The sequence below is a fragment of the Tetrao urogallus genome, assembly GCF_951394365.1.
Source record: "Tetrao urogallus genome assembly, chromosome: 1".
NCBI lineage: Eukaryota > Metazoa > Chordata > Aves > Galliformes > Phasianidae > Tetrao > Tetrao urogallus.
The window spans coordinates 165,434,214-165,461,142 of NC_136813.1; the positions used below are offsets into that span (position 1 = coordinate 165,434,214).

Below are 26,929 nucleotides of genomic sequence, written 5' to 3' on the forward strand. Positions count from 1 at the left end.
TTCCTACTTGGAAATACACTAGCCAGCGACTGGCCTTAGGATCTGCTGTTGGGAAAAAGCAGGAAGAGTGACAGAAGCTGGAAATGTGAGCTATAGACAGAAGAAGACATGAAGGTGAAGTAGATGGACACCCACTGAAACCTTATTTATTCTCCTCCAAGCCTCAAACCCAAGAGTTTGAAACTCTGTGGAGAGTCATCTCTGCCTTGAGAGACATAAACAAAGATCATCTTTCCACATGAAAGGGGAAAGTCACGTGCAAAGGTTTCCTATGCATAGCTCATATAGTATTTTGTTTCAGTATTACTTTTTTTCTGACTTCATGAATTAAGCAAATTTTTGTAAGGACCGATAGATCTCAGCTTAGAAGACACTTTGCACTACAGTCAGATTGTACCAGGGAGCTAGGCTTGATCCTTATGGGTTCCTTTCAATTTGGATGTTCCACAAAGACTTATTTGTTCAGTGTGTCAGCTCCCATGGCACAAGATTTCACCCGTATCCATTAAGTAATGTCCATGAGCTTTCTTCTAGTGAAGTGGAGGGCATAATGCACAAAGAGCTTTACACACAGAAATGTGAAAGTCATAGAATCCCATAAAGATTTTCACCTCTCTTTGAGAAGACGTGTCTTTAAGAGAAAGCTCATAAGAACATATTACAGAGAGTCCATTTTCAATGGAGCACTGACTGTCCAAGCTCATTGAACCACGAGTCCACATGATACATACACCACACACTCTTCTCCTTACAAAACATGGAGGGTATAAACTGGTAATAAGCCCATGCTTGCATCCTTTGAGCAATACTGGAGTCTTGCTTGGCAGACAAGAGCTGACAAGAGACTGTGCTAGAGTGGCAAGCACACTAACAAGAAAATGTAACAGTTACAGGTCAGAATTCAAGCCCATGTCTCAGTGTTATTTCTTAGTTCAGAGAGGCTGAGACAGCTAGCTTGGAAACATCAGCAGCATACGGTTCTTGAGGGTCTTCCTCAGGCTGCATGAAGACTGTAAGTACCTCTGAGTACTATTTTAACAACTTTTACATTAAAATGTTAAAAAGTCTTATGTGTGTATACATATATATATGTATAGCTTTTATATATATATATATGTTTATATATATACATTTATACCTTATATATGTAAGTATATAAATATCAATACAAAGGGCAATCTTAAACAAAATCACGAAGGCAATCTTCCTCTGAATTGCAATCGAAGTAATATATATTTTGTTTTCATACTGAGGTCAAAATTATTTGGAGTATTTTACATATGCATTTATAATAAGGCATTAAAGGTTGTATAATAAATACTGTAGCAAAATGCAAAAGCACATTTAACATTCAAATGTAATAAAAAATAGCAACAAGCAAAACAACTCATGCATAACAGTATTTAAGATAGATGGGAAAAAGCAAAGATGAAAACTTACTTATGCAGCTTCCTGTACTCTTTAACTTATTATATATCCAGTGAGAAAATGTTTCTGGACCTCAGTGCAACTTTAAAAATGGCACAGAATTTCCTATGTACTCTAAGCAAATCATCTGCCACAGGCAGAAAGACATTTACTGCTGCTGAACTGCTAATAATGCAGATGTGAATGCAATACACTACTGGTATGCTTAAAAAAAACCAAAACGTGCATTATGAAGGTGTTCTGTAGGAAAACTTGCTAAAAAAAAATAAATGTGGCAATATGCCAAATATTGCAGTTGATTTCCTAATTAAGGAAGCATTCCACACTCCAATATTTTCCTTGTTATCTACTCCATTGTTTGCAATGTTTAAAAGTATGATCTAGATTAAAGACAGTGTGACATACATTTTTTCTTTAAGAAATCACACAGAATTATAGAGGTTAGAAGGAATCTCTGGAGATCACTGAGTCCAATCTCCTGCTAAAGCAGGTTCCCTACAGTAGGTGGCTTTTGAATATCTCTAGAGAAGAAGACTCCACAACCTCTCCAGGCAGCCTAAGTTCTTCCTTACATTCATAGGGAACTTCTTGTGTGCCAGTTTGTGCCTATTGCCACTGGGCATGCTGAAAAGAGCCTGGCCCCATCTCCTTGACACCTTGCCATTAGATATTTCTAAGCATTGATAATATACTTCAGTCTTCTCCAAGTTGAACAGTCCCAGACTTTCCTCACAAGGAAGACACTCCTTAATCACCTTTGCCACCCTCCTTTGTACAAGATCCCTGTCTTTCTTGAATTGAGGAGCCCAGAACTGGACACAGTACTCCAGAAGTGGCCTCACCAGGTCAGAGTAGAGGAGGAGGATCACATCCCTCAAACCTGCAGGCCATGCTCTTTTTAATGTAGCCCAGGATACCACTGGCCTTGTCAGTCACAAAGATGCCCTGCTGGCTCATGGTCAACCTATTATTCACCAGGACATGCAGGTCCTTCTCTGCAGAGCTCCTTTACAGCAGGTCAGCCCCTAACCTCTACTGATGCATGCAGTCATTCCTTCCCAGGTTTAAGACTCTGCACTTGCCCTTGTTGGACTTCATAACACTCCTCTCTGCCCAACTCTCCATCCTGTTCAGATTCCACTGAATGACAGCACAGCCTTCTGGTGTGTCAGTCATTCCTCCCAGCTTTGCATTGTCAGCAACCTTGCTGAGGGCGCACTCTATTCCTTCATTCAGGTCATTAAGATGTTGAACAAGACTAGACCTACTACTGATTCCTGGGGATCACCACTAGCTAAAGGCCTCTAACTAGACTTTGTGCTGCAGACTGCAACCCTCCGAGCTCTGTTAATCAGCCAGTTCTCAATCCATCTCACTATCTACTCATCTATCCCACACTTCCTAAACTAATCTACAAGGATGTTATGGGAAACTCTGTCAAAATCCTTGCTGAAGTCCAGGTAGACAACATTCACTGATCTCCCCTCCTGTCTTGACACATAGTAGAAGACTAGACTGGTCAAGCATGGTTTGCCATTGGTACATCCATACGACTACACCTTATAATCTTTTCTTCCTGATGTTTATAACATTAGATCAAGAATCACAAACAGTGCAGTATATGCATAAAACAATGTCTTTAAACTCCTTTCAAATCCCCTTCTTCCTTAGTAACACAAAGACATGAGCCAAGGTTCATTCACAGTTATGTACGGAATTTCTTATCTACCAGTTCAGTACGCTTTGTTCAGGAAGATGCTTTTGGGAAGGTTTTCATTCAGCTTGTTGTAAGTTACACAGACTTGATCCTTTCTTAACTCTTGATCCTTTCTTAACTGCTGCTTCAAACTTTGGATTTTGTGTATTTGCATAAAATACTACCTATTGCCTTTTATACTAGTTGTTGTCCCTGGCACAAATAAACTCTCTGCTTAGCCCATGCAAATTTGTTTGGCACTGTTATTCAGCACTGTATTTTCAAAGCTTTCCTGTAACAAAGTAAACTGTGATCAGAAATGGAAGAACAGATAGCAAAAAAGTATATGATTTTAGAAAGCGTTCACATTCAAACTGGTATATTCATTATTTACTTTGTTGTCTCGTAATTATTACATACTGTTCAAACATATGTCATATTCAAACTACTTTCTTAAATCATAACATTCTGGAATTGGTGATGCTACAGCTAAATAACTATGCATGGATCAAAATGCTTGGAATGAGCAGCAATACAAATAAATAAAAATAGCTGACCGAGAACATGCTGTGATGACAACAACATATTCAGCATTAACATAAAAAAAAACTTTCCACAGAGCTCCTCCTCCAAGTGAAATGAACAAGCATTACTGATTTGCTTATGAAAAAATTACCACTGCACTCCTTCTTAGTATAATGATATAGAACTTAAGTAGTCTTGCTGACTCACAAAGCATAGTTTGTGAAATCAAAATAATTATAAAACCAGTATAAAATTGGAAAATAAACATTTGCAAGTAAAAATCTCATAAGAGGAGTTTAAATTGCATGAGACATCAAATTCTGCACTTCTGATTAAACACTCACTTTGGAGCTAATCAGATTTTTTTTTTGTATTAAATCTGATGATATGCAGATTGTTAGATTTAACTGTATATACTTAAATCTAGTAATGTACATGTTATTTAAATACAACAGTCTAGTTATATTAATTAGAAATAAATTGAATAGGTCATCTTTGTGCACAGTACACAGATGGAGTGTGAGCAATATCTTGCCTCTAATATAAAGAACAGAGAACACAGTGAATTGAAAGGATTAATGCATTCATAATTTACATATTAAATGTGCTAGCAAATCTAGGAATTTAAAAAACAATTCAACATTGCTCTAAAAAAAAAGAACAAACAAAGATGCTGGCTACAACATGTCTTAGCTAGAAGCAGTTCAACGTTTCAGCATGTGGTCTACTGAAATTCTGACTATGACACAGAATTGGTACGGTGTGCCTCACCTGGACCTGTCTCAAACAGATCCTCTGAACTCCTAAAACCAGACAGGCCCTCAGCACCAACTCGGACTTTATATGCTGTTCCTGGTGTTAAACCCTTTAACACAAAGAAGCTTCGAGAACCATTTACAATTTCTTTTTTCCAATCTTCTTTGCCTACAAAAATTTTGGGAAAACAACATATTGGAATTTTAATTGTCTATTTGTTACTGCAAGTTTCTAGACAGAATGCTATTAATAGTTACTTGACTAAGGTATGGACTGGCTGAACAAAAATTATCTCAAAAAATAATAAAACTGTATAAGATTATGACTGCAAATAATATATTGCATGCAATATATTAAGTAAGACACTGTAGATTAATTATGAAACTATTTTAAACATTTGTTCCACTGTACTATAGAAATATTCTCATTTATTTTCTTTAAAGGCCTATTGAACTTGCAATTATAAAACACATTAAAATAGATTTTAATCATTTAATTAGATTACACTTCTGTAGCTTTGGATAACATTTACTTTAGCACAGAAGTCTTACTCTGTAATCTGAATAGACCATACTTTCTGACCATCATCTTCTTTTCCCAGTAGTCTTAGCTACTTCTTGGACTAATATCCAGAAAAATGCATTTATATTCTTATTTTCAGATTATCTTAAATTATAACTTTAGAAGGACAGAGTATTTGAATAGAAATATTTTGGTTTTATTAGGCAACTATCTGTATTCCAATTGTCAGCAGCGTTCTCAAAGATTAAAACCTATTTTATGCCAAGAAAAATATGCAAGTTGGTAGATACCTTGCCTTAAGGTTTGATTGAACAAAGAAGATTGTTTTTATTGACTCTTTTATTCTTCTTTTTTTTTTTTTTTTTTTTCCTGAATTGGACATAACTTATGAGAACAGTTATATCCCATTTTAATGTACAAATTCATACTTTTACACATATAATCACTGCATCATAACCAATTTCAAGCAATCTTCTTTTTTTAGAAGTTCATGTTCACAATAATTTATACAATAATACAAAGGAACAAAGGCTGATTTTCTATCTAATCACCAAAAAACTACTACACATTTATATTATCTATAATGAAAATCATTTGAGCTCCTGATCCAGTTAAAAAAACAAACAAACAACAACAACAAAAAAAAACCAACAAAGCTTCTAAACATTTAAGAGCTATCTTTAATAGTGTGTCAGTTTAGGACCACACTTAAAAATCTTTGAAAATATATCTGAACACTTAGGATAATTTAATGAAATGACTTCTTACTGCCTGCTACACCATATTCAACATAAAAGTTGGCATGATCTGGTCCCTCATACTCCCAACTGATATTGGCATAGGTCTCAGCAGCAGCTGTTGTAACATTTCTGATCCTTGGATAAAGTGGTTGCACTGAATATATAATAGAAAAACAAAGCAGAATATGAAATTGTGACTTCATACACTTAAAAAAAAAAAAAAAGATTTTAAGAAGTTACTATGCTGATTTATATCACATACAAGGAAAGTATAGTACATTTGTCATTGCTTCCGTTATTGGAAATTAGCAACTAAATAGCATGCATCATTGTATCCTACATAGCTACTACACTGAAATTAGAAAGTAAAGTCTAAGTACGCTGGTGAGCATGCCCTATATTGTAGGAAGTGCCAAACACTTTAAAATACCTAATTGCCAAAGTCTCAGAAAACACTATTCATCAAGGAGTAAAATGCAGACAGCTGGAAGATGAGAACATTCTTGGGGCAACACAAAATGGTGGGAAAGAATGGAGGTAAGAAGTTTGGCACACAGCTCCCTTTCCTCCCCTTGTCACAGAATGGACCAGAAATGCCTCAACTGCAAACCCTCTGTAGGATTTTTTCTCTATTGCTGTGATAACGATAAAAAAGGAACACAATACCCTTATAGAAAGTTGGACGGACAGTATGCATGACTGGGGAGGTTGCAAAAAGGATTTCTGAATATCCTTCACCATCAGAGGGAGTAGGAAAGAAAAAAATAAACAGTAAAAACACTTCACATCAAAAAGAAACACTTAAATAACACAGTAAAACCTTACCTGCCAAACGAATAACACATGCACGCTCTACACTCATGCAGATTAGTTTTACTTGTTAAAATATGAATGGCTAAGTGATACACATGTATTTGAAAACAAATGGAAGAATGAGTGTACTGAGACCCTCGCTTTTACAGAACATTTCTGAAATCACCTTCATTGCCATTAAGGGTTCACTGCACCTTCACACACTGAAACACTACATATTGGAAAGCAAATATCAAAATATTCTGGTGTGAAGGACTCAGTCACTGGAATGCAAATTCAAGAAGCTGTGCATGTTAAAATACAGCGTTTTATTGCTCTCATTGGACAACAGTACTTTGCCCACATCTATGAAAAGAAATTTGTTTCTCTTCAGCATCTTGTAATTAGCCACATTTTTGCTCATTACTTAATTTTTTGTTTTCCAATTACACTCATTACAAATGGACACATAAGTATTTTTGGTTTGTATAATATCAATAAAAATATATTAGAATAGTTTAGTGCAAACACAAAGGAGATGCTCCTCAAAGGCATGAATTTACTTTTCAGTGAAAATGCCTTACTCTGTTTTCCACTAACATTTTGATCCTGCTAGATTTTTTTTTCCACCAGAAACAGCATGAAACACTACAGATAAAATCTTAGTCTCATGAAAGACAAAAGTGACTGAATTCCAGTGTCTTCATCTGTACCAGAAAATAAAACGTGCCCACTCTCAAGAAGTTGCTGCAAAGATTGTATTCACATACTTAAACTATTTTCTCCTCAAAACAGGGTGGCCTTGTCTATACAGCTGACTAGAAGTAGTTCCAAATTAGATTCAGATAGCCTATGGCTTGCTTTGGCATAGTAAAATAAATAAATCCTATAAACAGAGTAAGTAATATGAGTAGTGCATCTAGAAAACAATTGTTTCTGAGAATCTTTAAAAAGACCTCTATGATGCAAATTCCATCAAATCTGAAAAAAATTGTTCTTGTTATTATAAATTTTGACAATATCAAGCCTTTTACTTCCATACTTGCTTATTTTTTTCTTAATTCCACTTCGTACAACTCTTCAGTCTATATTAAAATAATTACTTCCACATTTGATGTCTCTATTGCACATCTATAAAAGTATATGAGGTATATAAAAGTGCATAAAATATACACTTCTTTCAACAACCAAAATTATAGCGAACAGACTTATTTAAGAAATTAAGAATATACTTATTCTCTGTAAACACCATAACAAGAAAGCACAAGATTTTAAAAAAGCCATTGAGGACACTAAGTCAACAACAAAAGCATTAAGGAATATCAGGCTTTGGTAGAGGAAATATGGTCTGTAATGTAGTGTATGTAGTGCATGTAAATACACTATAGTAATGCAAGGAGATTAGACTCTGCTTGTTTGTGCCACCTGAAGGTAGCAAGAAAGCAAGCAAGCTTGAAATTTACAAAGGTGCAGAATCTGTGACTGTTGCAGTCAGTACTGGTTCTAATGATTCCAGCAGGTCTGGAAATTTTTAATTAAGCCTATGGATATGCCATATTTACAACATGGATACACATATTAGAAGTTAAAAGGTGGCTGATGGATCCTGAGGCGATGATAGCCTGACATTGACGTAGTTACAACATTCAGAGCTTGTCCCCAGTCTATCCAGTGGCAGAACACTGTGATTTACAGCTACACACAATGCTGTGCACCAGTTGTGCACTGACGCTACACCAGTTGTGCACGCTACACCAGCGCTGTGCACTGACAAAAGGCTCACATTAAAAATGTTGGAATTGGGCTGTTAATAATTTACAGTTTTTATATGGACCAACTTCTGTTCAGTTCCTCTGTTCAATCAGCCTATTTTAACCCCACCATTCAATGCAAAATTTGGCTGGCATCTCTGAGTACTGCTTCATTCTTCTAGTGTAATATGGCATTCAAGCAATTTCCGATGTCGAGAAAGGCCTAGGCTCAAAGTAATGCTTTCCTGTCTTTTCAAATTAATACTATTGGTTGTTTTTTTTTTTCTTTTTTTTTCTTTTTTTTTTCTTTTGTTTTGTTTTGAGAGAGAGAAAGGTATTTAATCTTACAGCCTTTCCAAAACAGAGTTCATCCAAATAACAGTTAACCTTGGACTGCAGACTTAATGGAATTTAGTAATTTGTGATAAGAGATAAGAAAGGATCTTAGCAACAGAACAGATACTGTCTCTGAAGACTTAGTTTATCAGAAAAGTAAATTAAATATTCTCCAAAGTGATTAAACTTTAGTAGGAAGTTTCACACGATTCACTAGATTTCTTGGAAGAAATGGCTGATCTGTGATAAACTCGCATGTGAGGACTCTTCAAATGCAAGAGAAACATCAAGCACTGTGTTGCAAAGAATTATTTGAAATGCACATACAAAGCGAAAAGTAAACTCTAAGAATGTTCCCCTGTCACACACACGAAAGAAAAGGTGAAGAAAAAAGGTGACAGATTTTTTCAGAAGCTGTAAGACAAATACAGAAGGGGTTTACTTTTATTTGCTTTTTAACCTACAACTTTTACAATAGGAAATTAAAGGCTCAGTATAACAGTAGGACCGAATTCCATTTCTGGCACTGAACGACAGGCATTAGTCACTTCTGAGGCTATTTAAGCCATTGCAAGCACCTTCCTACAGTGTACGAAATACAAAAGACAAAGAAGAAATGCACAAAGTAGTTTCACTGATAAATTTCAAGCATGCACAGACTTTCTCTGAAGTCTACAAAGTAGAAGATATTTGCAGGAATTTTTACACTGCAGTGATCATCGTTTTCTCTACTCCAGCAGCCATAGTACAGGCATTTTTCATGGTAGACTTAAAAGAAGACAAAACAGTAGTACTGCTCAGCAAGCTAAAATGAAAGAATCACCTGTATGTACCATGGAGGAGGCCACAGAGAGTGGCTTAAGGAGCCATACAGAAACACTGTAATTCATGCGAAGAGAAAAAAAAGCCTGAATTTGTTACAGAAAAAATACTGAAACATGACGAGAAAAGACTCAAAAAGGGAGGTAAAACAGATGGCAAGTAGGGAAAATGATTTAAACAAAAGCATCTGTATGGAACAAAGAAAATTGAGAAGATCCTGTCTTCTACAAACACGCTATTTACAAGCTCAGCTGAGAATGATTTCTAACCTAAAGAACTACAAACTAGAGACTCAGAAGAAAAGTGAAGTTTCAGACTCAGAGGCTGATCTACTTGTTTTCTTCCTTTCACAAAAGTATTTCAATCAGTAATTCTTGAGATGCAAAGCTCACATGAAGAAGGCAGACCAGACAGAAGTACCACATTGACAGGAAGTGTTCATTTCAATTGAGGTTTCCAACTTCACTTTCGCTGCAGTTCAGGACTGCTAGTTATCAGTGTCTGTGTGCACACAGAGCACAAGACTTTGCTTTTAAATTATAGACATGGACAGTATTAAAGAGAAACTGAAAAGTGAAACAAGAAGGCTTGCTAAGTGTTGGTGCAGGCATGTAATGACATGGTAAGACTCCCTACACTTTGGCAAACAACATAACGAGTCCCTCTGACTGTTCATGTTTACCAAAAACTTTTACTTCTACCTCATTTATATTCTTTTCCTTCCTGCATAGTCCATTCATTTAAAAATTCTCATGGAAGAGGGTGGGAAGGATTTCAGCTACTTCTATAACAATTTTATTTATTTTATAGGTAATCAGGTTCTTTTTTCCTAATTTCCTGTCACATCTCATGTGCTGTTAGACGCAGATGCCAATAAACGGATGGCAATAGCAATCCTCACTGCTTACTTAATACTGGGTAGAATGTGTGGTGTTTTAGGCAGTTTTTAGACTCACACACTTAGAACAATTTGCTAAAAAGATAAACAATCTTTCTTTGTAATGCCATAATTTCATTAAATATGTCATGCATAGTATTGCACTATTAGACAGGAAAAAAGACAGCACAAGTCAAATTGAGTATGAATTATACAACATGGTTGCTTGCTTATTCACAATAAAATAATCCCTTTAATGATTTACTCATCTGAGCTTGTACAACAGTGACACAAATCTTGTTGTTTCCCTTTGGAGGAGAATGAAACTTCAGGTTTTGTAATTTACTAAGATCCCTGGGATTTTGTCTATCTGATGCAATGACACTATTTGTCCAGTGAACACTTTGTTTAGGATTTGCATTTATTGCTAGGAGACAAATTCTTCTCTATACTGTCTCCCATTTTCTCCGGTGTTATGTACTTCTATGTCCTATTCAATCAGCATATAACTATTCAGTAAATGAATCAGAAAAAATAAAAAGATTCCTTTATCCAATCTCTTATCTTTGACCTTTTATCTTTTCTTCTGAAATTGTTATTTTACCTTATAGGGAAAAGGCATAAAGGCTTGTTTCAAAACTTACTGATCTAGAAAATACTTTAAAACACTTAACATCGGTGCAGTCATTATGATGAAAGTCAGATGGGACAAATGTTGAAAGTGTAGCAGTAAGCAGTCTTTGGTAACTTTTTTTTTAATGATAAAAGACTACATTACAATGAAGGGCCCACGACTGTCTAGAAAGATTGCAGAAACCAGCAAATATATTTCAGGCCTACAATAAAATAGCTGAATCCCTAGAATTACTGTAGCATTATTTCCCTCCACACATTACGTACACTCTGAGAAGTGGGATAAATCCCAAATTGTACACCTCTTCTGGGTTTAGACATTTTGAATTCCTCTAGGACCTTTTGTCCAATGCTTCTGACTGATCTGGGGCAGCTGACCAGTACAAAATTTTCTCTGCAATTTAGGCTGCCTGAATCTGGGACCTACTGTTTTCTTAACTTCCAAGTTAAAAGTGTTCAGATTGAAAAAGAAAGGCTATATGCATTTTTCTGGTAACTCCTGTGATTCAAAATCCAAAGTTGAGATGTTGTTTTTGATAGATCACAAAACACTTGAGAATACCTAAATTTCACATTCTCCTTGGTTTGGGTGTGGAACCCATCAGTAAGAACTCTATCTACTAATAGGCCCTTCTGCACTCAATGGAGGAGTAAAAATTCACTGCTTCTTGTGTGGGCTGAGTATTTCTGTTTTCCAAATCCACCCACTCATGGGATCAAATAATTTGGCACTTGATCTTGATAATATGATCCTCTTTTTCCTTCCTAATAGTGACATAGTTAATCGTGTTAATGTAAGTAACCACTGAGAACATTTATCTCAAAGCTGGTGTAACTCAGATATCGTAACAGATGTCATGGCTTTAGCTCTGTCCTGTTTGCAGTTCCAAAGTTTTCTTTGCAATTGTAAGAGCTAGATGCAACAGGGATATGTGAAAACTTTGAAACCATAAACAGCATGAAACCAAACGAAGCCATCTGCTTAAGTTTTTGGAGAATCTGAGATGACAGCTCTGAAATGTGAGCTGCTCCAGCTGATCATACAAACAAAATGCTTTCTGCTAGCCACAGACGGTGGAACAGCTATAATTAGACTGCAATTTCACACAGAGAATCTATTTTTCCTTGCATGAGTTTTTGTGCTCAGCTATAAATAATGAGAACTTAATTTACATTTCTGGGGCTGTGTCCAGGACTACAAGCCGTGTTCATTGTTCCAAATTGTGTTGCCTCCCAGCTACAACCAGACTAAAAAATGGTAATAAAGACTTGTCATTAAAATAAATCTAAAACTCCGTAACTTACCAGAAGTGCATCTGATATCAGAAAGCACTTATATATACATATATTCGTGCAATATATAAATGCACAACTGCATGCAAATAAATATAGTCTGACTTTTCTTACACCAGTCTGATTGAATGAGGTGAATGAGTGGCTATTTTCATGGCCATATCATTATTGAAGCACCTAATCAACAAGTGGAAAGAAAATATATGTAAAACAATTAATGCTGTCTCTTCCAAGTTCATGAAAAATGATGGAAACTTTCACAGAGATTTTGATTTGGGATTTTTATGGTCTGAGAATCTGAAACACAGATATTTGTTTGTGTTAATGACAATCCTGTGATGACACATAGGTGTAGAAAAACCCTATTCATAAAAACTGGATGAAGAATACCTTGTTTGACAGAAGAACAACATTACAAAGAACCGAGTATTACTGAATTCAAGAATAAGGATCATGGTATTTTCCACTCACTTCAAGCATTCACTCACAAGATTTGTGAACCTAGGAGAGCAGGGAGTCACCTGCCTCTATATTCAATCAGATGCTTGAACTGAGAAGTATATAGAAGGTATCGTCACTCATCTGTCTCCTACGCATAGTTGTTTGTAAATGAAATAAATGTGATCAAATGGATAGCACTAATCAGCAGTGAGAAAGAGAGTGCACCTACTTTCTTAAAACAAAAAAAATGCACAGGGCACAGGAAGTAAAAATCTCCTTTGTAGATGTGCTGTTTTTCTACTCCAATTCATCAGTGCTAGTGCACCTGGACCCTGAATATTTATGACTGTGAGATACATCTGTTATATGTTCACAAATAATTAGACTTTGCTGAAGCAAAGCTAATGAATTCCCCTGGAACTCTGTGGCAAAATAAGCAGATGAAAGGTATTAATAAGCATTCTGGATTCCCTTTATTTTTTTTTTCCTAGACAGAAATATTTTCTTCCAGCACTGATTAATACTCTGTATAATGATGTGTAGCTCAAGATTTTCTGTCCTGACCCCTGCAATTTCCCCACTTTAAGCACTGCAAAACCCACACATTAACAAATCATGCAGTTTTATTTTACCTTTGCCTGCACCTACAGCAGGACGAAGAATACCGGCTTAAATGGAGGAAAACAAGAATAGGAACACTATATAATTAGGTAAAACACCAAAGGGAACATACATATTTCATTTTATAAACCAGAAAAGCATGCAGACTAGAGAAAATATATTAATTCAAATAAATTAGAAACAATCCACTTATGCTGAACATTGACAGACTATTACAGGACAAAAATTAATATACATGCATTTACTAAATTTCATTGGTCATGCTTGTTAAGACTCATGGTTTAAAATACATGTAGTTTATATACAACCTTAATGCACTACTAGAAAAATTATATTGCGTACCAACTCATTTAAATAAATTGAAATAAATTGCAATTTCACTAACCATAAAATTACGTGAAAAGATGGTATCAAAGTAGAACTTTAACACTGAGATGTGCAAAATCATAAAAGACTTCCCCCCACATTTCCTTTTGAAATTTTTGAAATTACTCTTAATTTTTGAGCCTTCATATTTAAATAAATAATAAAGAACATCCTCAACTGAATGTCTGCCAAAATCCCAGATCTAGAACAGTTATAAACATAAAAGCAATAGTGGTGGGATCAAATAATATAATTATTTAAACATACAGTGTCACCAGTTACATGGGCCACAGATAACCCTTATGATATTTCTGCAACCTTATGAAGTTATATTTTTTGTTCCAGCTCTATGGGAAAAGAAATCAGGCATTAAAGAAGCTGTTACATACGTTAAGAAAGAATATATTTCCTCAATGAGCCACAAAGCTACATTATTTCAGTTTTATTCTCTGTGACCCAAGCAGGTAACTGAAACAGAACAGGTGAATGGAGGAAGATCAGGCTTAGATCTTGTGAATTTACTACAAAAGGACCTCATTTGAGGTTCCTACTACAGTAGGGAAACTTGCACATCTTTTCTTAAAAACTATATATAGTATTTCAATAGTGTATAACACAGTTAAAAAGAGCCCTGGAGAATTTTTTACCAAGGACTATTTCCATAATGGAAGGCAGTAGTTATATATTTAACCAAATTGGTAATCTTTTAAACTCAGTGGGTTTTCTTTATACATACCCATCTTACCTTCATCCATAATTGTTACTGCTTCCTCAGTTATCTGACTTCCTGATCCAACTGATGTTTGTGCATTAAAGTAAAACTTGTATCGTGTGCTGTAATTCAAATTTTTTAATATCAAGCTGCTCTCGTTGGCAGGTATTCTTATTTCTACCAAGGGACCTAATTCATGAGTGTTGTTAACTGTTATTGGAGAAAAAAAAAAAAAAAAAAGGAAGAAAGAAAGAAGAAAAGAAAAACAGAATTAGTTAGGAAAATTGCCTACTGTTAAAACAGACTTAACTTTTTTTTTTGTATTTGTTTGCCTGCTGCATTGCTCAATTCAGGTTATATGAATGATAATGCACAGTTTCAGAAGAAGGGCAACTTTATGTAAAAAGGATGTTTGAAGGAGACAAAAATTCAACAGGGAAATGGGAAACACCTATAGGTTTCTTAAGCTCAAGTTCCATCCTCTTAAGTAAAGTACCTAAGACCTCTGAAACTCTGAACTAACTGCTTAGAAATAAATTCAGTATGCTTAGAAGTAAAAATGCTGAAGTGTCTTCTACCTAATGCCAGGGAATTTGGTAAGTGAAAGAAAATAATCTACCTTAAGATGTCCCATGCACAGGTAATTCCTAATTCCCAGTGTCCTTGCTGACTAATTTCTGGGCATGTGGACCCTAAGGAAGTGACAGGCTGAAGGGATATCAGGCACATTTTAATTTAAATCTTGTATATCTCTGATATGAATGCATGGCACATGTGATATTTATTATTTTAAAATTAGAATATTGTGAAAACTGAAAAGACAGACAACAACACAATTGGATTTCTTTTGATCTACCACTAGCGATATTTCTCTGCAGTCAGAACAAAGGATTTATAAGTGCTTTTGATTTGGCTGTTGGTTATCTGTGGGCCTTCACCTCCATTTTCCTGTGAAGCATGTTTGAGGAAACAAAAATAACAGAAAAGTGCTAAACTTGTACTTGAACAAGAAGAATTATTTCAAATAGGATCAGATATATTGTCAAAATACATTGAGCTTTTTCAAACTTGACATCTACAGTGCAATTATATCTTTTTGAACGTAATAAATTTAACATTACTTTTAAGAAATGATTTACTATTTGCTGGACATATTGTCAAAGGTAGAGCTATATACAAAATAAACTTACTTGGCTGAAACTTCAGTATGTATGATGTCAAAACACCATTTGGATGGGTAGGTGAACCCCACTCTAGAGTCAGAGAGTCCAGTGTTGGATTAGTGATCTTCAAAAAGGAGGGTGAGCTAGGAACTTTTAAGAAGAATATATGGTAAACACAAATTAGATGAACTTAACTCATGAATTATTAAAAATATTACAATATTGAGCCATATTATTATTTTACAATATTGAAAAAAATTCAGCAATTGTATCCTCAGTGTTCTGTTGAATATAAAACATCTTTATTTTCATTTCGTACCTCCTTCAGGAGTTTTAAACATTTTGTCTGGGCTTGCTGGTCCTTCTCCTTTACCATTAACAACTCTAACATTCAGCTTGTAAGAACTATAGGGCTCTAGCCCTGGTAACATTCCAAAAGTCTTGTTTCCCCTGAAAGTCAAGATCTTTTTTTCTACATGCCGCTTACTCCTTCTGGATAGACTCTGTACTTTCCAGTAGTAAACCTAAAGACAAAAGAAAATTTACAGTGGGTATAGAGATATTCTAGTTTTGCAGAAGTTAAGCTTTTCCATGCATATTCATGAATTGTATATGTAGGAGTAACCATAATTTAAAAAACCTCAGGTGAAAATCATAGAACCACCAAGGTTGGAAAAGACCTCAAGATCATCCAGTCCAACCGCCCACCTACCAGCAATACCTCCCACTAAATCACGTCCCTCAGTTCAACATCTCAATGTTTCTCAAACACCTCCAGCCCATTCCAGCACCTGATCACTCTTTTGGAAATGAAATTTTTCCTAATATCCAACCTGAACTTCCCCTAGTACAACTTCAAGCCATTCCCCTCTCATCCTATCACTAGTTATGCAGGAGAAGAGGCCAACCCCTCACCTCACCACATCCTCCTTTCAGGCAGCTGTAGAGAGCAATAAGGTCACCCCCAAGCCTTCTCTCCAGACTAAATAATCCCAGTTCCTTCAGTTTCTCCTCATAAGACTTTTGCTGCAGACCCCTCACCAGCTTTGCTGCCCTCCTCTGGACACGCTCCAGAGCCTCAATGTCTTTTCTGTAGTGGGGGGTGCAGAAGTGAACACAGTACTCAAGGCACAGCCCAGGTCCATTTCTTGTAGTCTCACAGCCACTCTGCCCCAAGCCTGTAGCATTGCCTGAAATTGTTATGGCTGAAGTGCAGGACGCAGCACTTGTTCTTGCTGAACTTCTTCCTATTGGCCTCAGCCCGCTATCCAGAGAAGCAACACAGTGCTCCAGGGGTAAAACTCATCCAGAAAGTTGTGCCTACAGGACTGGGTGAAGATTATCATCTGCCAGTCCTGCTTATAATTGAAGCCAGTTTGATGCAAATTCTGCTTTGGAACAGCCTTCATATTAGATGATTCTCAAGTTGGCATCTTAAGTTCATATAAATCCATACTTGCAGGAAGAAGTTTACACAGCTTTCAAAGCAGTCTTGCCATCTTGTTACACGATTAGATAATTTTCCTCTAACCATGCATGTATATTCCCTGTGATGTGGAGGTCAAATAGCTGTTCTTAGTATGAAAAGAAAAAAACCTGACATTTTGCTAGGCTGGAAAAACACACAAATCATGAAAGGTCTCTGAAGTCACAGTCATACAAAGATCTCCATGTATGGACAGGAGAACTATTCCTCCTTTTATATGATAGAAGAATCAGAGCACATAGCTTATTCTGATGTCCATTTTGCTAAATTTGTTTCTAAAAATCTGCAGATGAGTCTCACAGGTAAATACTGGAATCTCCTTGACTGCCCTATCTTTACCGTACAGAATCTACCACAGTTTCTGGAAAGACATTAACACTTGCACCTACAAAAATCTGTGTTAATCCTTGGAGTATCAGCTGCAAGTGCACGACTTTTCATTTTTCACTGCATAATTTTCATGTATTCAAAACAAACATTAAAATTGATGTAACAGTGTAAATGGGTAAATTTCTGCCAAATATTTTTGCCAAATATAAATCACCTATTTAATTAAGGAAGCTGTGATTTCACATTTGAATTCATAAAAGGGAATTGTTAGGTTGCCAGCCCACTTTTTCTGAAGCATTTTAAAAACATATAATCATATGCCTTATAAGCTATTTCAGTAACTAAGACACTAAGCAAAATGCACGTGACAAGTTTTCAACATGACTTCAGAGAAAGCTTTGTTTCAGTAACTAATTATTCTTTAAGTCTTAGGACATGGTACACCTTGTCTAGTTTTAGCTTGATTTAGTTGTATCAAGTAAAAATTATTTAAGAAACTTCTGCTGCATCTGCAACTTATTCCAGGATATACCATTGTTTCATTTATCCTAGCTATTAAAGCAAAATTGCTCAGTGGTCAGGTCAGCTGTCAGTCCTGTAGTCTTGAACTTGTTTTATCTATGATTGTTGCCTAACTTATTTTAGTTTCAGCACTGCTTAGCTTTGTGTAACTGTGCAGTTCTTCTCTTCTTCAAAAAGAAAAAAAACAAAAACCAACAAACATGCCAGATACAGAGAAGGACTAACACACTAAACAAAAGGTACCACGGCATGACTAACTTCTTAGGCTAATGGAAAGAGTGGAAATAGAGGACAGAAAAACTGGGATTAAGACAACTCCCTGTAAACAAGCCTTTGAAGAGTGAAAACACTGGATACATTGGCAAGGGTTTCTGTCCATGGCTTTTTTTTTTTTTTTTTTTAAATTAATTATCATTAACAGAAATTTGGTGATTCAGATTATGGGCATTAGCATTGTGGTAACTGTATTAATAGGGAGTAATAACTTCATTAAATTTTGATTATCATTGAATTTTAATTATCATTAACATAATGGATGATCTTTTGGTTACCTGTTTGCTTGTTTGATATGCAGGTTGATATGAGACTGTAATCTAACAGATAGTGATGTAAAAGTATAATAAATCCTGCTTCTTGTCCAGATTTATTATATAGGGCAAAGTACCACACTAACTACAAATACTTACATTAGCTCATTACAGGACTAGCTTATGTCTTTCCAGACAGTGGCATTTTGTACCAGATAAGTCATACTCACATACCAGGAATACAACAACCTGTAATGCACTGAAGTTTAGATTCACTGCTTTTGAATTCTAGTCCTCAAATTTATAAGTATGATGTGCATTTCTTTTGTTCCAAATATTCTTTCCTTCTGTCAGTTTTAAAATATTTTCTCTTTTCATTTAAACAGAAGTAGTTCAAAATAGTCTGTCTTATAAGGTAACCTAGCTCAGGCTGCGGAACTTACCTGTTCTGGTGGAAATATTTATTAGTATTCTTAGAGATGAGTGAATAAGTAGTTACTTATTTTCTACTGTTTTGCAGAGGAGGTCAATGTATCCTCTCATTCTACCCTCTGCTCCACAGCACATCTATCATACTTCTCAAGTTTCAATTCTTGATTTGCTTCTGATTTGCTTCCAATGCAAAAACTCTGCAGCAACCTTTGTGACTGGATTTTCCCTGACTTATGAACGTCACCAGCTGGTCCAGTTTCCTACTTTGAAGTCTTCCATTCTTTTCTAATTGCATTGTTTTGTTTCCAACACAACCTACCCAGTTATCATCAAAGACGATACAATATCTTACAGTAAGCTTCCTTCAGGTGTACTCTACAGCTTCCAACATTTCCTATATCTCTAAATTGAGCTTTTCCTTGGCCTCTAAAGAGACACCACACTAAGGAACCAATTGGCTAGTTCATCAGAATCATGTGACTAATCATATTTTAGCAGAAGATGAACAGCTGCAAAAAAAAGTCAATAGTATTATACCTTGAAGAAACTCTAACAGAAACTATTTCTCCTCATCTTCTAAATAACCTTTTGGAAAAAGATCTGTAAAACTACTATAAGTTTTTAATTTATTTAATACATGCAAACTTGATTGCAAAAGCATCTCCTTTTTCTTCAAGGACAATGTCACAGGAGGCATACTACAAGGTTGGAGCCTTGCCAAATTTTAAATAAGTCTTAACAACACTGTTGCTTTTGTCAGCAAAACTTGTGAGCTCACTGAAAAGCAAGAACTCTCTTACATATCAAGTTACTTCAATCTGGATACAATCTCACCTAGCAGAAGTGATCTATTTTAATAAATCAGAATAGCAAGCTTTTGATTGTACTTACTTTATACCCTTGAAGATGTCCTCGGACAGATTTTAGTGGAACAGGGTCCCAGTGCACCTTTGCCAATGTGCTGTTAATTACATGAACCTGCACATTGCCTGGAGCAACCATTGGCACTGTGTGGAAAGGTACTGAGTTAGGATCAAACACCACGTGAAAATACTTTCTTGGAATGACTTATAGCATTTCCTTGAGAAGGCAGGTTAAAAAGTTCATCCTGTGTGCTAAAAAAACCAATCTCAACATAAATACTACAGAGTTTTATGAATGCTTATTATTTCCAACTTACTTCATTTTAACTTACAAAAAAAAAAAAAAAATCAACTACATCTCTTTTTAATATTTCATATTACTATCAATACTTTAATACTCCAATTCCCACTCAGGTTACACACCAAGTTGCTTTTAATTAATACTACGGAGTCAAACTAGGAAACTTACAGTCTTCCCCTGAATGTCCAATAACCTCTGATGGCTCTGGTGCATATCCCAGGTCATTTAAAGCCTGCACTTTTATTTCATAGGGAACAAAAGTCGGTGTACCAGACACAATATATTTAGACACGTTTGCAACTACTACAGATGTCCATTCATCATCAACATCCTTCTGGCGCCAGCTGACTTTGTATTGGAGTCCTGGTCCGTTAGACTGAAAGCCTTTTAAAGACTGAAATAAAAAGAGTAAATCAAACAGCTTTTAAAATATTCTGTAACCTCTGAAAAAAAAATCTGAAGTCACAAAGTTGTTGACTTAGAATTTTACTGAAAAATTACCATTGTGTTCAGGGACAAAAAAGCACTGCTGAAATTTCCAAATTACTTCTTATATGAGGTAGTTTCAGTTGCTTTTCAGTATTAGTAAAAATTGTATTGAGAGTTCTGAATAAGATAATAGCTAATTACCAGATAACCTAGCTTATACATATTTCTATTTTTCTATACATATTTCTATATGTATAGATATATGGGGGTTTCTATACATATTTCATTTTTAAATATAGTTTTTAGAAGTAGAAGAGGGAGAAACAGATTTACAACAGCTCCCTAAAATTGTGTGTCTCTAGAGGATGTTTTTTGCCTGGCAGGTGAAATTGGTTTTAAACGGCTCTCTTGAGCTCCTACCATGATGGCAAGGGCTTGATAGAAACACAAGTGTTTTTGTTTTTTTTTCAGAGGAATTGTGCACAGCAATTCAGCTTATGACAAGAGCTGAGAATTAAGTTTTACATTAGAATTCATTCTAAGAGTATACTTGAGATAAAACACAATTTACATACTTAAGTTTTTCTACACTGGCAGCAAAACATCTTGTATTACCAATTTAGTTGCTTATCTCAGAGAAATCACTCAAGGAAAATATGGCACCTTGAAAAAACATTTTTCTTTGACAACGTATTCAGATTTTCCCTGAAAATTAAGAATGGGAAATGTCTACTATTTTTTTTCTTTTCTAAGAATGTGTTAAATATATAATACATATATTATCTCACAGGCAAATCTCAGATAGATATTATTTCTTTAAAAAAAAATCTCTTTAACAATGCTACTCACAGAGGCAACAACAAACAAACTTCCAAAATCCAAACTTACCTCCCATGTTATTACCAAATTATCAGGTTCTGAGCCTATTCCTTGTACATTAGAAGGATTTTCATCGGGGTCTAAAAACAAAGTATTTACATGTGAGCAAGAATGACTGCTGTTTCCATTCCAAGCAAATACAATGCCATTCACAGCGTAGATCAATCACTGGTAGGCAGGAATACTTATTTACTTGCGGATTTTGTCAGGTACTGTTCAGATGGTTCACTTGGCTGACTTCTACCAATTTCATTGACAGCAATCACACGGAATGAGTAGTTGACATATGGAGACAACTTCAACTGTACAGTTGTCTGAGATCCAGGAACTTCCGTCTGGTAATGCCATACCCCTGGCTCATGCAATCCATCTTCATACTCAATCACAAAGTCTGGAAACAGAAATAGAATCCAATTTTATGTCAAAACCTGCAACACCTCCCCAGATCAGCGTAGTCATTTTTGAACGAGCTAATCAAAACTGAGCAATCCAGCAAACATTTTTAAAAATCATGGAAACTGAAGTTTAAGAACATAGGAGACATATATAATATGGATCTCAAAAGTACTGGCTGGATGGAAATATAAGAGAAGAACTCATTCTTTTGCTATGTGGTATTCTTAGTAATACAGATGCCAGGCAGCACATTCTTGTAAGAGCTATCTGCCAGGTACTGGATTTCAGTGTAACAGGAATCCTTGAACTATCACAGCAAGAAAGTGGGACAAGATCGGAATTTTGATATAAAATATCATTTTGGCAGGCAAGTACATTGCTCCTGGTTATATCAAGATGACGTTGTTGTAGTACCTATACAATATTAAGACCATATCCATTTTCCTCAGTCAGATCAGTGAACAACTATTTAAAGTCAAGAACCATTACTTGAGGAAGATTTTTAAGTGCTCTTTTCAGTATACTCAAGTCAAGGAATTCATGTAAAAAAACTTAATTTTTTGAGATTTTTCTGAGTGAATATTATTAATTGCAGTCAAATCTGTGCAGAACATACAACCTCAGGGATAGACAGATTTGTAGAACCAAAAATAAAATCGTTATACATTATTATGTATTTTTTCAGCTGTCAATCAGCCAAAAGACAGATTCTAGTATATGAATCACATTACCTTTGTAAAAGGATCACTCAAAATGAAATGGTATCTTTGAGCCCCGTTTTTTTTGAGCTGATAACAGGAGCCACAACATTAGCCTTACTTATGACGCAAATGCTTTGTTTCACAACCTCTCATGGGACCACACATCAATTTAAATTTACTGTAATTAATACCAGCATTACTTAATTTGAAGAATAAAATTTCCAGTATTTAAATGTATGCATTGGAAAATCTCTGACATGAACCATCACCTGGTATTAAATCTCCTGAGTCAGAATGATTGCTTTTCAATAGGAAAGAAAAAAAAGGCTTTTGTCATCTGGTCTGGAAAAAAAATCAAAGTACTGACAAAAAAATATATAAATACATTATAAAAAATATAATTCAAATATTTATATTAATGCTTTCTTACATTTTAAAAAGCAAATTATGGGTTTATATACATTAAACAAATCTGAAAGCATAAAACTTCAGTGCTTTCATTGTGCTCAACTGGGAGAAATCAGAACATTTCAGATCAATTTCCTGTCTAAAAAGATTTAATACATTTATTTTCTCTGTCTTATGGAGGCACTGTATTCCCTCAACTCTCTAGACTAGGAAAAACAAATTAAAAAAACCTATTTGGTTTATATTCTCATGAAGGATAGGGGTCTGCCACCAATAGTGATGAAAGGTAGTGGTACTGCTGCTACTTCAAGTTCATGGGAATTACGACAGAGTTAAAGCCAGATGACAGTAGCTTTCGCCTTTCAAAGGACACATAAGTAACTTTTTATTCATTCAACTAATGAACAAGCCTGTTCTCTACATATTCATAAGGGAGAACCTTGTCAGACGGAGCTCATATCACTATCAACTTTTATATTAACTCGCACAGGGTTTTGGAATAAAAGTCCAGCACTTCGGGCAGTAAATAAATCTTTCACCTTGGCTCTGCAGCGGCGGACAATCAATGATTTTTTTAATGCAAATAAATGGCAACTGTAACAGATGAATTTGCCACTCTTCCATGGTGCACAAGAAAAATTTTTTAAATTCTTTGGTGTCTGCTGCTACAATATACACAGACAAACATACTTGTAATGGGACTGTTATTTTCTTCTCCTGGTACCCATGAGAGTTCAATGCTTCTTTCTAGCTGACCTGTCAATTCCAAGTCAAGCGGTGGATTTGGCCGAGCTGTAAATGAAATGAACACAAAACAAGTAATCATGCCAGAATATGTTTGTTTCACCTTTGAAAAAATCCTTACATTACAATGAAAAGAAGCCCACAAATACAGCAGTGCAGATCTACCGACTCGTATAAGCATGGTTTCATGACTATTAGCATGCAATTGTCACAAAACAGATACGAAATGGGGAAGAGGTGATGTATTTGGAAACTTCTACACAGTGACAAGAATTTGCACTGTTATATAAAAAGTGTAATGAGAAAAAAATAAACATGAAGTATATGTTTAGTTTATATAGTAATAATCTGTTATAAATAGAAACATTTAATAAAATGGAAAATAAAGAACTCACATCAAAAAAGCTTTTCTAGAAGCACTACAGATATGTTGCTTGTGAAATCAAAGCAAGTATAGTGCAAATGGAAATTGATTTGTTAAGACACTTATTTTTGTTGTACTTCTTAGAAATACTGAAATATCAAACAAGTGGATAAAATACACCTTCATAATGCATGAAGATGTAAATGTCCATTTCAACTAAAGAACATATTTAATTATATGAATTGTTACATAAATATAAAGACTAATGAGTAGGCTCATTTAAGAATGCATAAGCATTTTCTCTGCATATGACAGGACCTACGTAAATGTGCTCAACACTCAGAAGGATTTTTGCATTTAAAATTCTAAATTCAGAAAAAATGATTTCAAATTAAAGGGTGTAGGCTTTCCTTTTTAAGGCTATGCATGACTGACAGATATTTTGGTGGTTTTTTTAATTTCAAAATCCTTTCTTGGCAGTTTCATCAATCATAAATGAGTCAATAAGGTCCTACCCATTTTGTATGAGATAAAATGTAGACAAACTATAACATAAATACACCAGACCAAGAAAGCTGCTATTAAATTAAAGGAAAAACATACTACAATTTCTCTACTACATGTTCTTCGATAGCAAATTAGCTTTAAGTAAATGAATGGATTTACCTTTTGAGACTTTCATTGGTTATACAATTGATCAGTATTACAGTGTTCACCCTTAGAAAATACTCTCACACTGTAATCTCAATTAAAAATAATGTATCTTTTAAAATCATTTATTCTCTAAAATATAAAGCACCCTGCACTGTAAAGTTCCAAAGTCTATTACTCCAGTACCAAAGCAGTTGGTAAAATGGGATGAAAACAAACACACATTCACACACAAACACAAAAAAAAAGAGAGAGGGATAAAAAGACGTTGCACTTTGTAATGGAAAAATGAGAAATACATCTGGCAGATGAAGGGAACTTTGTATTAGTTTACCGTAAATGATAGCTGGAGTTGGGGGAGCAGCTGAAAAGAACATTAATATAAAGGATTTAATCAGTTAGTAGCCAAAGGAACAGAATATAGCAGGTAGTTACAGATCATAACGATTAGAGATAAAGAAAAGCTAACTTATTTAGAGTAAGTAGTTGAGTTTGAGTAATTGAGAATTTTAAACTGAAAACTGATAAAAGCATTCTACAATAATTTATCCTTTTTTAGAGTATAGATGGATCAAGAAAATAAAGTAAGTAATCTTACGAAAACTTATAAACGAGTACAGGATGGTTGTAAGTACAAGAATAGATGTCATTCCTGGATATGCATAAGACCACAATACGATTTTAAAACACAAGCATACTTGATTTCAACTCTCATGTTGAACTTCAGTTCCACTTAACTTCCCCAGTCAAGAATCATACAGGACATCTACTGAAAACTTTCTTATAAACTGGGAGAAGGGGCAAACTAACACATTTTACAAAAATCTGCAATTATAAAAGTTAACAGGGAAAACAAATTTAATAAGAAAATCATTGAAAAATCCAACAATCAAGCATGCTCAGTCTTTCTGAGGAGTAATCTAACTGTAGAAGAGATTCCTGAAATAACAAGTACTTAGAAATTCATAATTTACCATGTTAGCTCAGGTGTGATACAAATTAAAACCTATACATTGTGAAACTGCATGTGTCTTGAAGCCATTAGATCCTTTTGTAAGTAGATGACTCAAAAGCAAACTTCAGAGTAAGATTATTATATTTTTTAAAATGAAACAAATATACAAGTATCTGAAATTTCTTTTGTCCTATCCTAGCAATCAAAACCTATTTTTAAGCTTTTTATTTTAAATCAAATGTTGTTTTCATACTTAACAGAAATTAAATACAGTTCTGCTATTGTAATTTTTTAGAGTATTCTTACCAACAACAGTAAGCACAGCACTTGCTGAAACACTGTCCAGAGTAGTATTAACTATGCAAGTATATGTTCCATCATCTTTATCAGTTACATTCATAATGGTCAAGTTGTCTTTACCAACTAGAAACCTGCAAATACAATAGATTCAGCCAATGACTTTCAGTAACTGGTACTGCTATAAGAAATATGCTTAAAGCATTGTCAAATCCAGCACGTGTACTTCAGCAAATATCTAGACAACAGTGCAAGCTAAGGAACTGTATCCGTTTTTTCTGCATTAAACATCTTTCCATAGTAACTGCCTACCTTTTTTTCTAATGTATTTTTATTTCCAAATGAACTACTTTTAATTGTCTGTGATCTACAGCAGAAATGTCTTAATTTACTCGCTAGTTTTTTATGCTTATAATTGATAAGCATTATCAATGTATACATTAAAATAAAATTGCATTTCATTTTATTTTGAATTCTAATTTAATTTTTTCACCACATTAGATAAGTCTTTTAGTCATCAAATATGGGATCGTATTGCTTGGAAAATATCACTAGGCCGATGTGTGCCCTTCAAAATTCAGGAGAAGAAGCACACAGAAGAAACAAGAAAACAAAAATAAAATATGAAATATTTTGTCTATACCTTTCATCATCTGGTAGTTCATTATTGTCTTTCAGCCATATAACTGTTGGCAATAAGGTAGGATCATGTTTTATTACACACTCAAATGAAGCCTGGGCAGATCTCTGAATCACTTTGTATTCTGGCTGTTTAATTATCATCGTTGGGTCTGAAATTTGAAATGTCTATTAGATATTTAGAAAGTCTTAAGTTCTACAGTAATTTGTGATGAAACAGGGATTCATAGCTTACCTTTAACTTCCAATTGTACTTCATTTTGTGTCTTCCCTAATTTATTCCTCGCAACACATGTGTATGTGCCAGTACTATCCTTCTGAGCCACTGGAATTTCCAAGGTCCCATTATCATGAAAAACATACTCATTTCCACGTAAGATGCTACGTTTCACTCCCTTAAACCTTTAATTGAAAGATATCACCATTACCCAATGCCATGATTAAATTCTATCATACTTTATTATTTGGAAATACAAACTTGGAATGCTATGTTAGCAAATACAGACAGCATCCATAATGAAATTTAAACGA

At 34.9% G+C, this 26,929-nt stretch overlaps 1 protein-coding gene across 8 annotated transcripts in view; it reads right to left on the reverse strand.

The window, feature by feature from the left end:
* The window catches only part of NRCAM (neuronal cell adhesion molecule), a gene marked incomplete at both ends in the record, with an annotated part of 67,055 nt that overhangs the window by 12,513 nt on the left and 27,613 nt on the right, over window positions 1–26,929 (reverse strand). For 3 of the 8 annotated variants that reach the window (XM_079539507.1, XM_079539506.1, XM_079539509.1), the window contains 11 exons: window positions 14,345–14,521; window positions 15,502–15,624; window positions 15,794–15,998; window positions 19,663–19,778; window positions 20,104–20,329; window positions 21,253–21,323; window positions 21,437–21,634; window positions 23,439–23,540; window positions 25,769–25,893; window positions 26,403–26,550; window positions 26,634–26,800. In XM_079539507.1, the coding sequence (XP_079395633.1) occupies window positions 14,345–14,521; window positions 15,502–15,624; window positions 15,794–15,998; window positions 19,663–19,778; window positions 20,104–20,329; window positions 21,253–21,323; window positions 21,437–21,634; window positions 23,439–23,540; window positions 25,769–25,893; window positions 26,403–26,550; window positions 26,634–26,800 (1,658 nt within the window). Of the gene's footprint in view, window positions 1–4,420; window positions 4,574–5,695; window positions 5,822–14,335; window positions 14,522–15,501; window positions 15,625–15,793; window positions 15,999–19,662; window positions 19,779–20,103; window positions 20,330–21,252; window positions 21,324–21,436; window positions 21,635–23,438; window positions 23,541–24,841; window positions 24,872–25,768; window positions 25,894–26,402; window positions 26,551–26,633; window positions 26,801–26,929 lie in introns of all 8 variants that reach the window. The other 5 variants (XM_079539508.1, XM_079539505.1, XM_079539503.1 and 2 more) reach the window with 4 other exon arrangements.